This window comes from Gekko japonicus, unplaced genomic scaffold, assembly GCF_001447785.1.
Source record: "Gekko japonicus isolate JY-2015 unplaced genomic scaffold, Gekko_japonicus_V1.1 scaffold4611, whole genome shotgun sequence".
Lineage (NCBI taxonomy): Eukaryota > Metazoa > Chordata > Lepidosauria > Squamata > Gekkonidae > Gekko > Gekko japonicus.
The window spans coordinates 39,142-54,122 of NW_015163751.1; the positions used below are offsets into that span (position 1 = coordinate 39,142).

The following is a 14,981-nucleotide window of genomic DNA, read 5'->3' on the forward strand; positions in this document are numbered from 1 at the left end:
CTTCTTCTTGGAGGGATGACTTTCTATCGATGACAACTGTACTCTTAATTCTTATCCCTACTCCTCGTTGCAGCACTAAGGCTTGATGGAGAAACCCTTTGAGTTCCCACCCCCACTTTGCTCAGGCTCAGGATCCATCTGGTTCTTTATCCCAAAGCCGACTTCAGCTCCGCCACTGATCAAAAGGTTTAAACCGGTGCAGAAAGTACCATCTGAAGCAAGGTACAGGGCAGCCAATGCCACTTCTTCTGGGGCCCCCAAACGTCCCATAAGCTGTAAATGTGCAAAACAAGTGAGCTAAATATAATATTCTGTATTCATCACATTTGAGGTAAGATCATGAGGTCTCAGAAGCTACTTGAGAGGGGCAGGATTTCCAGGGTGCAGAATTCTAACTTTCAAGTTTTGTATGCCCAGCCTTTCTTCTTGTTACCATCTTAGATGTGGTAGAAGACAGGTTGACAATTCCAGCTTAGGAGACGTAGAACCAGTGCCTCGGAAGGGCACACTTTGGGGAGGGGAAAGAGCTCAGCAGAGATGCTTCTTCCTATACAGGAGAAGCTGAAGTCTACAAGCATCCACCCTCTGCAGCCACTCCAGGACTTTTGTTTCTCCTACCCTCCAGGGCTGTTGTTTTCACCTGGGCACTGTTGCCAGGAGAATATTTATTTATTTAAAACATTTATTAGCCACCATTCTTCTTTATGGTGCTTGATGGCTTATGATGGATAAAATACATCATAAAGAACACATGATACAAAAAAATAAACCCAGACCAAAATTGAAATTCCTAATTTAGGACTGCAAGCAATGTTCCCTCTAAGCTGTGGAGTCTTGTGAGCAAGAATTCTACTTTGTGAGCTACTGGCATTGAAGTTGTGAACGGGCAATTTCTCTACTGCATAACTTAGTTTGCTCTGGAGCCCTCCTTCCTGAGCTCAGGCAACAATCTGTGAGCTGGAAGCTGAAAAACTATGAGCTAGCTCACACTAACTAGCTTAGAGGGAACATTGACTGCAAGTATTGTAATTGTCTCGACTCCAACGGTCTGGGCCTTTCCCTTGAGCCCCTGCTCGAGCCCCACCCTGAAACTCCCCCACTTACCGTGGCCAACAGCCTCGGGGGGAAGTCTCAGAGCTCTGAAACGGGCGAAGAGACAACTGACCGAGATGAGGGGAACAACGAACACGCTGGCGCAGCTCAGCCCCTTCCCCGCAGAGCACGTCCCCGTGTACGTGGCAAAATGGCGAGCCCCCAGGAGACGCCGCCATTGCCAAGGCCCACAGGGCTATCACACCCTGACACAGGTGGCCGTTCCGTGCCGCCCAGCATGAGCTGGGCAACAGCCTCCACGCCCCCTGCTCCGGGCGGGGTCGAAACGCCCCCGCACCTGGCAGAGCGTCGAAGCTCTTATAAGGAGGCGGAGCCACCTGAGATTGACACCCCGGTGTCCAGTAAGGGGGGGGGTTGGAGAAAAGAATACATGGGGAACAAAAAGGGATACCAGTGAGGAAGGAAGGAGATATAGAGTGGAGAACAAAGACGGGCTGACCAAGAGTCGAAGAGAGAGACGACGAGGCAGACGTCTCCTATGGCTCTCTCCTGGGCGCGGGCTTGCCTTTGGTGACGGAACCAGGTAGCTGGCCCTATTTCTGAGGTCTCCCATTTCTCTTCTAGAAAAGGGGGATGCAATTCTCTGGAACGGTGACTGGAAGTAAAGACGGTGTAATGTACAAAGACGAGCTTTCGTCCCACAAGGGGTGTGTGATGTGGGGGGGCCGGGTAGTGATCCCCTCCCCGCTTCAAGACCGGGTGCTAGCAGCCCTGCACAAGGCACACCCAGGCCTCGTGCAGGCCCTGCCTACGAATGAAGGCCCTGGCCCGGAGTTATGTATGGTGGCCAGGCCTTGATCGGGACATTGAGAGTCAGGTGAAGCAATGCCAGCCCTGTCAGGCCTCCCGGCCAGACCCTCCCAGAGCTCCTGCATGGGCTTGGGAGTCCTCACATAAACCCTGGTCCCGGCTACATCTGGACTTCGCGGGGCCGTTCCAGGGACAAATTTTCTTTATACTGGTCGACGCCTACAGCAAGTGGCTGGAGGTGGTACCCGTACTGTCAACCTCATCCAAGGCGGCGATCCGAGCGATGTGGCGCATCTTCAGCGCCCAGGGCCTCCCGGACACGTTGGTTACGGACAACGGGATGGCCTTCACCTCGAGTGAATTTCAAGAATTCACTAAGTACAACAGGATCTGCCACGTCCGAAGGGCCGCCCTGGATTCCCGCATGAGTGGTCCGAGGTTCCCGGTTGTACGAGGTCTCCTGTGAGGATGGACAGCTACTTCACCGCCACATCGACCAACTACGGCGGAGGGTCCTCCCCAACGATCCCAAGGATCTAGAATTCCCAGAATCGGCTGAAGCGTCCTCCCCAGCTCCCGAGCCGCCGATCCTGGCACCCCTGCCTGAGCCCCTCGCCACAGGGCTCCAAGACAGCACGCCATCCCCGCCACCGGCAGGGCCAACCACGAGCTCCCCGCCAAGGCCCCAGACAACTTCCGCAACCCCGACTCCCGAGCTCCGCCATTCCACAAGAAACAGGACGGCTCCGGCCCGGCCTATCTCCAAGACTATGTGTGTGGGTAGTCTGGACTATGGGGGGAGGGGTGTAATGTACTCCGCCATGGCCACATGCGCAACCGTTGGGCCATGCGGTCAGGCTAACACCAGAGCTTCGCTCCTCAGAGAACAATAGCCCAGCGGATCCTAGCCCGCACCTATCAGAGGCCCAGGTCCGCGGCCGAGAGCCTATGGGACTCTCGGCCACTGTAAATAGCCTATAGTAAAGTAGGGGGTGTGTTTTGGTGGTGGGGTTTCTGGGCATATATACCGGCCTGCGAGCCGGCAGTCCTTGTCGTGTTCCTGCTTAATAAAAGTACTCTTGCTGAAATCACTCAACGCTTCTCAGTACTTTTCAGACTACCTCTTTAAACAGCTGGAGCGCCACAGTAATCAAATGTGGGCATAAATTAAACTGTCTTCTACTACATCCTAAAGATTGAAAGTGAGAGGGCCAGGTGGTTGTCTGAGAGTTGTGGGGCTGCCACTGAAAAGGCCCTCTCTTGTGAACCCATGAAAGGAACTTCTTTGATTGGGGGGCCGTTAGGAGAGCCTCTCCTAAATTCCTGGAAAGGAACATATGGAAGGAGATTCTCCAGTCCAAAGCCAGGAGGATGTTAAAGGTCTAAACAAACACTTTGAACTGAGCTTGGGAGTGGATCGATATACAGTGTTAATGCTGTAGTATTGGGGCGACATGCTCCAAATTGCTAGTCCTGACCAGCAGTCTAGCGTCTTTCTTCAGCACTAGCTGCAGCTTCTGTACACTCTTCAAGGGTAGTCAAAGCTAGGAAAAAGTACTCTGAACCACTGTAGCCTTGTAGTTTTCAAACAGGTCTGCTGTGTCAAATAAGCTGAGAACCTGGCTTTTCAAGGGGAGATTAACTTCCTCCATGACAGGAGAGATCCGAAGGCCATGGTCTATCTTTCTATTAATTCAGAGAACCTCTGTCTTCACTCAGAGTCTCAGAGCTTACAAACTCCTTTTCTCTTCCACTTCCCACAGCAGACACCCTGTAAGGTAGGTGGGGCTGAGAGAGCTCTTTCAAGAACTGCCCTTTCAAGGACAGCTCTTGTCAGAACTATGGCTTACCCAAGGTCATCCAGCAGCTGCAAGTGGAGGAGTGGGGAATCAAACCCGGTTTCCCCAGATTAGAGTCCGCACACGTAACCACTGTGCCAAACTGAAGGATAGAGCTGGGCATCATCCACATATTGTTGACACCACTGCTCAAACTTCCTGATGGCCTCTCCCAGCACTTTCACCTGGAGCTGAGAAGCAACAACCCACCCAAGCACCTTGCCCAAGCATTGAAGACTGAAGGCCAGAAGTTCTCCAACATAGTGAAAGGAAGAGTTGTCCTTCTGGGAGAACTTCAGACCCTGACCCAAAAATGTGTGAATCAAAGGGAGAATCATGGAATAATGATATAACCAATGCAAATGTCCCTGTGAGAAGATAGTGAATCAATAACTAAAGATATTTGTTGATCTATTTGAATAAATGTATATGTAAATATTAAATGCTTTATGTGTGAACACAAACATATCTCTACTCCATTCCAGAACCAATAGTATTTAAATGCAAAATGTCTTTTTCTTGTGTTGAAATTCTTCCAAGCACCATTCAGAGTACTTGGAAGAGTTGATGGATATGCAGTTCAATGGTTGTTCAAATCCAAATGCTGCCACGTTTCCCTTGAGACCTTTCCAATATGATTCAAGTCTCTCAGAAATATAATTCAGAGTCTCCAATTCAATCCAACGAGCAGCTAGCTGGATCAGTTTGTTTCCCTTGATGCTTTCTCAATGTCAGGAAACTGAAGAAAATTAACAAGAACACTGAAATTCATGAATGTATTTTCTTGAGTTGTTTCTTGAGTTGTCATAAATTGTAGGATGGCGTATCTGTTACTTGCAGGAAGGAAGGAAGGAAGGAAGGAAGGAAGGAAGGAAGGAAGGAAGGAAGGAAGGTAGGTGAGGGGGGGGGACATAGACAGACAGTCAGTAAGCCAGACAGACAGGGAGGGAGGGAGGGAGGGGGGGAGGAGGGGAAGAGAAGTCAAAGCTGTTAGATCGCGCTAACAAAGGACTCGTAGAGTGATTCAGCAAGTGATTCAGCTTTATTTAGAAGTAACGAACAAGCACTAACTCAGTAAGAAACCAGAACAAGAAACAGTGGGAGCTTATGCTCCTTTTAAACATAACCGGGCTAATGTAGCCACGCCTATTTACATTTAACAACCAATGAGATTGCTTGGTTAAGGACCAATGGGAGTCTTTCCCTCCTAGGGAATGGTATCGTTCTGATTGGTCGCTGTTACGAAGCGACCAATAGGAAGTTCGCTCAGAGGAGCCCTGGTCTGGCTCGAAGCTTAACAGGGGAGTCCTATGAGGTGATTCATGTAATCATTTCAATACATTACAATTCCTCCCAGCCTTTGTGTTCTGAGGTGGGACTTAGGCGACATGGCCAATGGAAGCTGGGGAAGGTTCTGACGGACACTTCAAGCCTCCAAACACTGTTGGTGCGCATTTTCTCTCCGCTGCATCTGACGCTGCGTGTTACTCAATTATATATATATAAGGGAGATATAAGGGATATATATATATATATGTATGTATGTATGTATGCATGTATGTATGTATGTATGTATGTATGTATGTATGTATGTATGTATATGTATAGGATACTAAAGAGTCTTCAGTCTGTGTGACTTTAAAACTCACACAAGTGAGTCTAATTAGTGGCATTAATAGTTGGTAGCTGCAGTGAGACCTTGCCAACTCTCTCAGAATGGAAGCCGTTTAAGCGAGATAGATTTTTGATTGGTCAAAATACATACACTGTGCATGTTTGGTGCGTGTGTGTTATATTTTGGTTAGAGCTTAAAATGTTATGTTTTGGTTGGAGTTTAAAATGTTCTAGAATAGAGTTTGCTATAGGAATTGTTTACATGAATTGCAGGGTTCTTGTTAGTCTTCTTCAATTTCCCGATTTCCAGAAAACATTGAGGGAAATGAACTGATCCAGCTAGCTGCTCGTTAAATGGGATTGGAGATGCTGAATTATATTTCTGAGAGACTTGAATCATATTGGAAAGGTCTCAAGGGAAACGTTGCAGCATTTGGATTTAAACAACCATTGAACTGCATATCCATCAACTCTGAAGGTTCATACCTACCAAACGGTGCTTGGAAGAATTTCTACAAAAGAAAGAGACATTTGGCATGTAATACTATTGCTTCTGAAATGGAGTAGAGCTATTCTTGTATTAACACATATATGGTTTAATGTTGACATATAAATTTATTCAAATAGATTTGCAAATATCTAGTTATTGATTGCGATGGTTATACCCACCCCAAAAATGGTAACCTTAAGGAGAACCAGTCATCTGCCACAGCACAATTCCGGTTTCCCCACAACACACTTGCCTTACTATCGATGGCTTTGTGCATTGCCGCCTCTGGATTCGGTTTCTGATTTACATCCCTTTCCATCAATGGAGTCAAAATATGACCCGGTGAGATGCTAGGATTCAAAATATTTGGAAATTTAAAAAGGGGCAGGGGTACCATGAAGCATCAAGAAATATGCCCCCTAGTGAATTAGTTTTTGAGGAAGTGTCTTTCTTATCATTAGAGAGAGACCAGCTTCCAATTACATGACAATCTTTGCATTAAGCACACTATATAAACTGATTCATCCCACAATCCTTGGCATGACTATTCATTTATACATCCCAGGAAAATACAGCATGAACTGCAGGGACCAAGATTTCAGTCCACACTGAATCATTTGTTCATGGCACAAGAAAAAGCAGCAGCAAACATCCATTTTTAAAAGCATTTTTAAAGGACCTGTGGGTTAGTTGCACAAGCTGATGGCCTGCAAGGAATCACTGAAAGTAATACCTCCTTCACCAAATCTCCTCCTCCAGGATTCTGTAAGCTCTTTGGGGGAGGACTTAAGCAGCCTCCCGCCCCATTTTTCCTCTTAATTAAGCTGCTCTTTACATTCTGGGCTTCCTGGAGCACATCCGGTTATTTTTCAAGCTGGTTTTCCCCCTTAGTCTCTTGTTTTCTTCTAGTTAGTTGAAAAAGCTGTACTTTCCTGCACACCTGGGGGAGACCCGCTAGTATGGAGACACCCCACATTCTCGACCTGAAGGTGCCCTGGTTTTGGTGCTCTGGTGGTAACTAGGTTGGCCAATGTCAAACACGGCACCTGGAGATCTCCCACTGTCACACTTCATCTCCAGATGACCAGGATCAGTTCCCCTGGAGAAAATGGCTGCTTTAGTGGGTAGACCCTTCTGAGGTCCCTCCCCTCCCCAGGCTCCACCCCCAAAATCTTCAAATATTTTCCAACCCAGAGCTGGTCACCCTAGTGATATCACATATGCTAATGTACACTATTATATCTAGTGCTACTTCCAATGCACGGCCTTAAGGAAAACCAGATTATTCCAGTAGATTTGAAAATAATGGGATTCATTTCCTAGGTTTTAATTTTAGAAGATATTTTGGGCCTAGTCTATTTTTTTGTGTTTCTGTGCTCATAAGTAACAACATTAACATTGGAAAGGGAAAAGAAATATGGGGACTTTTTAACATTTATACCTTGTCCAGACAAAGTAACCCAGCCCACTTGTCTGGATATTTGACTCTTACAATGGCAGTTACTTCTTATTATTATGTTCTCCCTTTTCATTTCTTTTAGCAAAAACTTTGCCTGCAATATCCTGACATTGGGCTACGGAGGACCAGTCTTTCTTTCCTGTAAGTATTCTGCAAGGGACACTACATATCAAAAGTTCTGTATGGATAATAACCACTTTTACCTGTTGATTCGTACATCATATTTGCTCTCATCGATGGCCAGGGCTTTGGTCATTGCAATCACAGCGCCCTGTAAGAGAAAAGAACAACAAGCAGGGTGTCCAACTGACCAGAAATGGCTTGGCCTCCTTCTCTTACAGTCTGATGTGCTTTAAGGGAAGGATTTTTTTTAATGATGCAGACATAAATAGTGCCTACAATCCATTTTGCTATTCAGCTTCTATTAAAGGATAAGCAATTATTCTCAAGGCCTGTTGGCAACTCTCAGTGAAGATACAGTACAGAGAAGACCAATGTACAATGCATTACATTAGTCTAGTCTCAACTTTGGCAATCCTAGAGAAGTTAGGACAGGGGTTGGTGGGCCAAACCTTCTCATCTCTGAATGTTGGTTTTCAGCTCCTGAGTTGCCACCATCCACCAAAAAGATCTGTTCCCTCTGCCCAAGAGAAACAGGGGTAGGGGCTGAGATTCCTCTAGGGGGGCAGTTTGGACCTAGATATCCTAGTCTGATTACTTACCCAGGAAAATGGGTATATTGGACCTTGGAAACAACATTCCCCTGAAGCCTCTATTAAAGGGACAGGGTGTTTCATTGTCTCTAGGTGGATGTCAAATTTACTTGGGGTTCTCATGTAAGGGTGATAGATGCAAGATGTTTTTGCATTTGAGGCTCAAGTGAGATTTTCAGTCTGATAATGAGAAGAAAATGGACATTTCATAAAACCTTTACTGGTTACAGGCTGGTTTTAGACTTATCTATGAAAATTGACAAGTGATCTGAAAAAAAAACTAACCTGGCCTCCTTCTGTGCAAACCTTCATCTGCCCATCAAACTGCTATTAAAGGCAGAAGAAGAAGAGGAGGAGGAGGAGGAGATTGGATTTGTACCCCGCCCTTCACTTGGAGTCTCAGAGCAGTTTACAAACTCCTTCCCTTCCCCCCCCCATAACAGACACCCTGTGAGGTAGGTGGGGCTGAGAGAGCTCTTTCCAGAACTATCTTTGAGAGAACAGCTCTAACAGAACTATGGCTTGCCCAAGGTCATCCAGCAGCTGCATGCACACTTAACCACTACACCAAACTGGCTCAAGAGCAGAAGCATTAAAACAAAAAGGGATTCTGTCTTTGGGTCAGGATTACCTGGCTTGAGACATATGCCACATCATCCTTCTTCCCAAAGACACCAACGATACTGGCTATGTTGATGATGTTTCCTTTTGTTTCCCGTAAGTAGGGCAGTGCATACTGTACCCAAAAGACAAACAGAAAAAGTCTGCTGTATCTCAAAAGAGAAAACTTATGAAGCTGCTGTAACTTAGAATTGTCCACTGGCAGAGTCCCTACTTAGCACAGCTAGCAGAAATCCTTGCAACTAGAGATGGCAGAGATGAACACTTTGGATGGAAAGATGGTCCTCAGCTGTGGAGCTTAGTTCCTGTCCCTGTAGTTCTGATTCGGACCTTAATATAGTACTATACCTCTGGCAATGAAGTTTATACAATGATTAGAGCGATTTATACTAAACAACAAGCTAAGGTCCTTATTAATGGAGATTTATCATGAAATATTGAGATACAAAAAGGAACTAGACAAGGATGTCCCCTCGCACCTCTATTGTTTATTTTTGTTCTTGAGGTCTTAAATGACATCATTAAAGTGGATGTCCAAATTAAAGGCCTAAAAATAAGAGGAGAAGAATATAAACTTCAAGCCTTTGCTGATGATCTAGTATTTCTGTTAGAGAATCCATTGAGTTCTATTAAACAACTGATAGCTTCTTTGCAAAAGTATGGTGAAGTGGCAGGACTGAAAATCAACTGTAAAAAACCAAAAATGCTTATTAAAAATATGACCAAACTTCAAGCACATCAGCTACAAGAACTATCAGGCCTGGAAATTCAAAAGAAGGTATAATATTTAGGAATAAACAGATGCAGTTCTTTGATGGAAAACAATTATATGAAACTTATAAAAGACATAAAGGCTTGGAAAAATGGAAAAACCTTCAAATATCCTTAATGGGAAGAACTGCCTTGTCAAAACGACTATATTACCAAGATTTATATTTTTATTCCAAACAATACCTATTCTTCAAAACCAAAAATATTTCAAATAACTTGATAAACTGACTAAACAATTTATTTGGCAAGATATGAGGTCAAGAATAAAGCTTAAAGCATTACAAGATGCTAAAGAGAGAGCTGGCTTTGCATTATCAGACTGGCTTATGTATTACAGAGCAGCAGCCTTGACATGGTTAAAAGATTGGATTACTCTAGAAAACATAAGACTACTGAAACTAGAAGGACATGACCTTCTGTTAGGTTGGCACTCTTTTATATGGTATGGTAAAGCAAATACTCATAAGTATTTTAAACAACATTTTATTAGATCATCCTTATTGAAGGTGTGGGAAGAAAGCAAAAGTAATTTCTACACTAAGATACCAAAATGAGTTGCACCATTAGAACCTTTACAAACCTTAATTTATTTCAGGAAGACACAATGTTAAGATATGAAGATCTACTGGACAATAGACATGAATTAAAGCCAATGGAATCCCTAACTTGGTGGCAAAAAGCACAAATTGAATCAAGATATATCAAAGGTGATAGGTTTTTATGACAAAAACCAGTAATAGATAAGATATTGATGTATTCTGATGAGAAACTGATTAAGAAATTTTATTTGTTATTGTTAGATATTAAGACCCAAGATGAAGGAGTTAAAATGTTATGATAAAATGGGCACAAAACCTGGGTCATAATACTGAGTTGGACCAATGGTCACAAATATGGGAAATATATATATAAAGATTACCAAAGCAACTTCATATAAACAAAATATTTAGAAAACGTTTTATAGATGGCATATTTCTCCTGATAAACTGGCAAAAATTTATCCTAATTGCTCAAATGTATGCTGGAAATGTCAAAATAATGGCATATCTTATTACCATATGTGGTGGTTATGTGATAGAGTTTAAAAGTATTGGTTTTGGATTCATGAAATTCTACAAAAAATGTTAACATGTTGTGTACCCTTTGTTCCAGAAATATTTTTATTGAATACCTTACCTGAAAATTGTAAAATTACCTTATATTACATGTAATTGCAACTGTGAGAATACTGTATGCTAAATATTGGAGAAGAACAGATCCCCGAGAGAAGAAATTTTAAGTAAAATTTTGGAAACTGTGGAGATGGACAAATAACTTGAATTTTGAAAGGACAACCTGAGTCCACATTCAACAATGCATGGTCAAGATTTTACTAGTAGTTTGAACACTATAGCAAATAAACTACACAGACGTTCAAAACGCTTTAAGGATATGCAAAAATATAACTTCGATACATTTGCAAGAGATGTGCATAATGCTTTGTGGTGAAATAGATAAGTATACCAGTTGTTATGCAGAAGTTTGTTAAACAAGAATTGGTAAGAATATTTTTCCCTCTTACATGTTTGTTTTTCCCTATAAAAATACAAAAATTGACAAAAAAAGATATAGCACTACACCTCTGAGTACCATTCCAGGTATTTTCTACTGGACTTCCAACTCCAGATGAAGACAGCTGCACTCGGAGAAGAGGAGAAATTCCTTAGAAGTTAAAAACACTCACCTTGGATGCTAAGAAACAGCTCACAGTGTTGATTTTCATGATGTCATGGAAGTCTTGGGTGCTCATTTCTTCTATCGGTTTGAAATAACCTGTTTGTGAGAGGATTTAAAGTGGGTTTTACAGAGGCAAGGCACACAAACATTTCTGGAACATGCTGATGGATTTCACACTTGTTTTTAATGTAATGCCACTTTGAGCACAACCTCAAGCCACACAGAATCATCAGATCGTCTGGAAGTAAGAGTAGCCCAGTAGTCCCAGTATGTCCCTGACATGAAGTAATCATGTCAGGGACACTGTGCTGCCCCCAGTCAGCGTTATCTGTAGTTTAGTAAAACTGTGCTGTATCTTTAAGACTTGTTGCTCCTGGGAATTGTAGTTTGCAGTTAGAGGTCTCAGAAGCTTCCCTCTGACTGGCTCATTAAGAGCAATTTCCTGACTTTATGGTTCTTTTCCGTTTCTTTGTTCATCAACCCTTACGGCAAGGAGAGGGGAAACCCATCTCTTTCTCACCGCGGCTATAAAACTGACCTATATCACAAGATATAGCCTTCCACCCAGATATCAGCTGATGTGAGTAAAATATTGTCTGACTGTGTGTGAAGCGAAATAAAGATGATTTAGGCTTTCTCAGTAGTCGTGGTTGAATCACACCTAGAGGCGTTGGCTTAGCACAGCTAGCACCGGACAGGACAGACACCACGTGCAGTGATGTCACCCTGGCCCCCAATCCCGGAAAACTCTTGCCCACCTCCACCGGCAGAAAGTAAGCACCTGGCAACCCTACGGTGGAAAGTTTTACTTCCTCGAACCCTTTACTGATCAAGTGCATTCTGGCTTTTGAATAAACAGGAAATTTTATTTATTTATTTATTTATTTTGGGATTTGTATCCCACCCTATCCAACAGCTCAGGGCGGCTAACAGATGGCTATGCCGAAGTTAAAATATAACACAGTAGACAGTACAGCAGTAAAACAATGTTACCTACAAATAAAATTCGGTGCTCAAATAATTTACATAAAAAGACACAAGATGCACAACGTCCCACACTGGCGGCCAAGTTCTTCATAGCATGAGCGCCAGGAGGAATGTTTCCCCGGCTCAATTGGGCGACATCTACCCCCTCCAAATGAGGTAGATGGTTGGAATCTCAGTGGTGGAATAGTGGTGGCGGTGGCTCCCCCTCAAAGGCCTGGTGGAAGAGCTCCGTTTTGCAGGCCCTGCGGAACTACACCAGGTACCGCAGGGACCGGATCTCCTCCGGGAGCTTGTTCCACCAGGTGGGAGCCGCCACCGAGAACACCGTAGCCTTAGTTTGGGCCAACTTCACTCCTCGGGGACCTGGAACTTCCAGGAGGTGGGAATTCCCCGATCGCAGTGCTCTTGGGGGAATATATGGGAAGAGGCGGTCCCTTAGGTAGGAAATGACCTCACATCCAGGAAATGACCTCACATCCAGAAACAAACATCACAGGGATTCTTCCCAGGCCCCAAAAGTTTGAACGTCACTCACTAGTTCCCGCGTTGTTCACCAGGCAGTCCAGGCATCCGTAACGTTCTACAGTTACCGAAATCAGCCTCTGCAGGAACAAAGATGAAGACGCATCAAAGGCAGGGCAAGGATTAACAACAGAATCGAGAATGCTGCCATTCCAGAGCTGCAAGCGACCATCCACATATGTGCCCCAGAAAGCACTGAGGTCGGGGCTACAAAATCGCCTGGCTCTCCCTGGCTTGAAAGACACCAGACTGGCTACCACCAGAGCCAGGGCATTTTCGCTGGTGGCCCCATACTGGTGAAATGAGCTCCTGGAGGACATCAGGGCCCTGCGGGACCTCTTACAGTTCTGCAGGGCTTGTATAACAGAGCTCTTCCACCAGGCATTCGATTAGGAGCCGCCACCGATGAATTGAATCATCGGAACATCTATGGCCCCTGATATACCACTGGTTATACCAGCAATGGACCGTCTACTGAAGATCGACATCATTCGTATTATATTGAATTTTAGTACTGTACGCTATTTTAACTAATTTATTGGACTTACTGTTTTATGTTATTGTGATTGTTGTACACCACCTTGAGCCAGCTTGTCTGGCGAGGAGGGATAGAAATTAAAGCAATAAAATAAATAAATCACCTACTCGGGGCTGCACCTGTTCCAGGTGTTGGGAGCAAGACAGAGACGGGTGGGCAGCAAAGGAGCCTGGGGGGAGGGGAGAGGAGAGGGGCAACCAGAGCAGAGGGCTCCTGTGTGGTTTGGGGGACGAGGCCTGATCCAGACTGGGGAGGGGGAAGCTTAGGCATTTGGTGGTTGAGGGTCTTTGAACCCTAAGCTGCCTCCTGCCGGAATACACCAGGGTCTTGTATACAAGGAAGAAGAGGAAAGAAGATCCTGCAGGGAGCAGCAAGTTCTAGCTCGAGAGGACTGTAGAGGGAAGTACTTTCTTTCTAGATGGGCTTCTCATTGTCTGTCTTCAGAATGATCTTCTTTGGCTTTCCTTCTGAAAGAGTCTAGAAGTCTCTGCCTCTCACTTACCAGGGTAGCTAGGTTTACATCTTCTGTTTCCTATCCACTTTCTTAGTTCCACAAATAAAGCTCACTCTTAACCAATTCCCTGCCCCAACTGCTGCATAACCATTCAGCTATAACACCTCCAGCCTGACTAAGCACAGAGTTAAGGAGGCAATGTTTGGGCTCATCTTCTGATCCTTGCCCATTTTCAGACTCCAGAGCATGCTGTGACTGTGAGGAGGACTAGAAGTTTTAAGCTGATGGAGAAATTCAATGGAACCCCAGGGCAAGAACTTAAGCAGAGGAGAGACACATGACATTATAGGTGATATAGTCTGAATTTATGAAAGAGGAGCATAAATCAAGGGGAGAGGCCTAGAAGAGCACCGTTATGGCCATTTAGACACCTGAGAATTAGAATACAGAGAACGGTTTTAGTGATGGGCTCAGAGATGAAAGGACATTTCTTGGAAGTGCTGCATAAGAACCCCCAAAGAAGCACCACTCTTCTTCTCCCAGTTCTCACCTACCTTAATGTTTGACTCACTGCGAACATCACAGACCTGGTAGAAAGCATCCCCTGGGCACCCTGAAGCCTGCAGCTCCCTCTGAATTGCTTGTCCCTCTTTCGCTGCAAGGGTGGTGGTGGTGGGGGGGGGGGAGAGAACAGAACGGTTGTCAGCAGGACAAAACTTCTAACCCTGCCTTTTTTGTGTGCAGCCTTTGTTTTATCCATCTGTTTCCCTTTCCAGCAGTGCTGAAACTCCAGGTACACACAGGCACGTTTACTAAGTGTGTTGATGATTGCTGCTCCTTTCTCTTGGTTGTCTTTTCTCCATTTGGAGAAAGGCGGGCAAAAAGGCCTGCAATCTGCAAACTATACAAATACATTCTGTTTTAAATGGGCAGGCAGGTCCTGTTTACTGCTACCTACAGGAACAGGGGAAGACAAAGAACTTGATGATTGGCTAGGAAACTGAAGGATTATTAGGTTAGCAGAGCCCATCTGGGTTGTGTGTACTGACAAGAACCAAGTCACACACAGAGCCTCATTATTTTTGAGAAACTATTATGAGTCCTTTATTTACAGTTTCAATTTATATACCACCCTTCCCTGAGTTCACAGGGCTAAGAATGGTTGACAACAACAACAACAACAAAATACAATATAAAACAAAAAATAAAACAGTTAAAGTTAAAAAACCCCAAAACTTAAAATGGCACCAAAGTAGATACAATATGTATCACTGTCCCACAAGTGGGAGAAAGTGGGGTGGGGGTCGGGGAGTGCCAGATAAGATGGCCCTTGTTGCTGTCCTCAGCTAAAAGCCTGGTGGAACATCTCTGCCTTACATGCCCTGTGGAAATGCT

At 44.5% G+C, this 14,981-nt stretch overlaps 1 protein-coding gene across 1 annotated transcript in view; it reads right to left on the reverse strand.

Moving 5' to 3' along the window:
* LOC107107586 (17-beta-hydroxysteroid dehydrogenase 14-like) overlaps positions 1–14,981 on the reverse strand; it is a 21,132-nt gene continuing 6,151 nt past the window's right edge. Inside the window, exons 3-9 of the mRNA XM_015407893.1 lie at positions 14,141–14,241; positions 12,608–12,674; positions 11,093–11,181; positions 8,609–8,713; positions 7,468–7,535; positions 6,067–6,155; positions 1–281 (exon numbers count right to left, since the gene is read on the reverse strand). Of these exons, the coding sequence (XP_015263379.1) occupies positions 76–281; positions 6,067–6,155; positions 7,468–7,535; positions 8,609–8,713; positions 11,093–11,181; positions 12,608–12,674; positions 14,141–14,241 (725 nt within the window). The 3' untranslated portion in view covers positions 1–75. The remainder of the gene's footprint in view (positions 282–6,066; positions 6,156–7,467; positions 7,536–8,608; positions 8,714–11,092; positions 11,182–12,607; positions 12,675–14,140; positions 14,242–14,981) is intronic.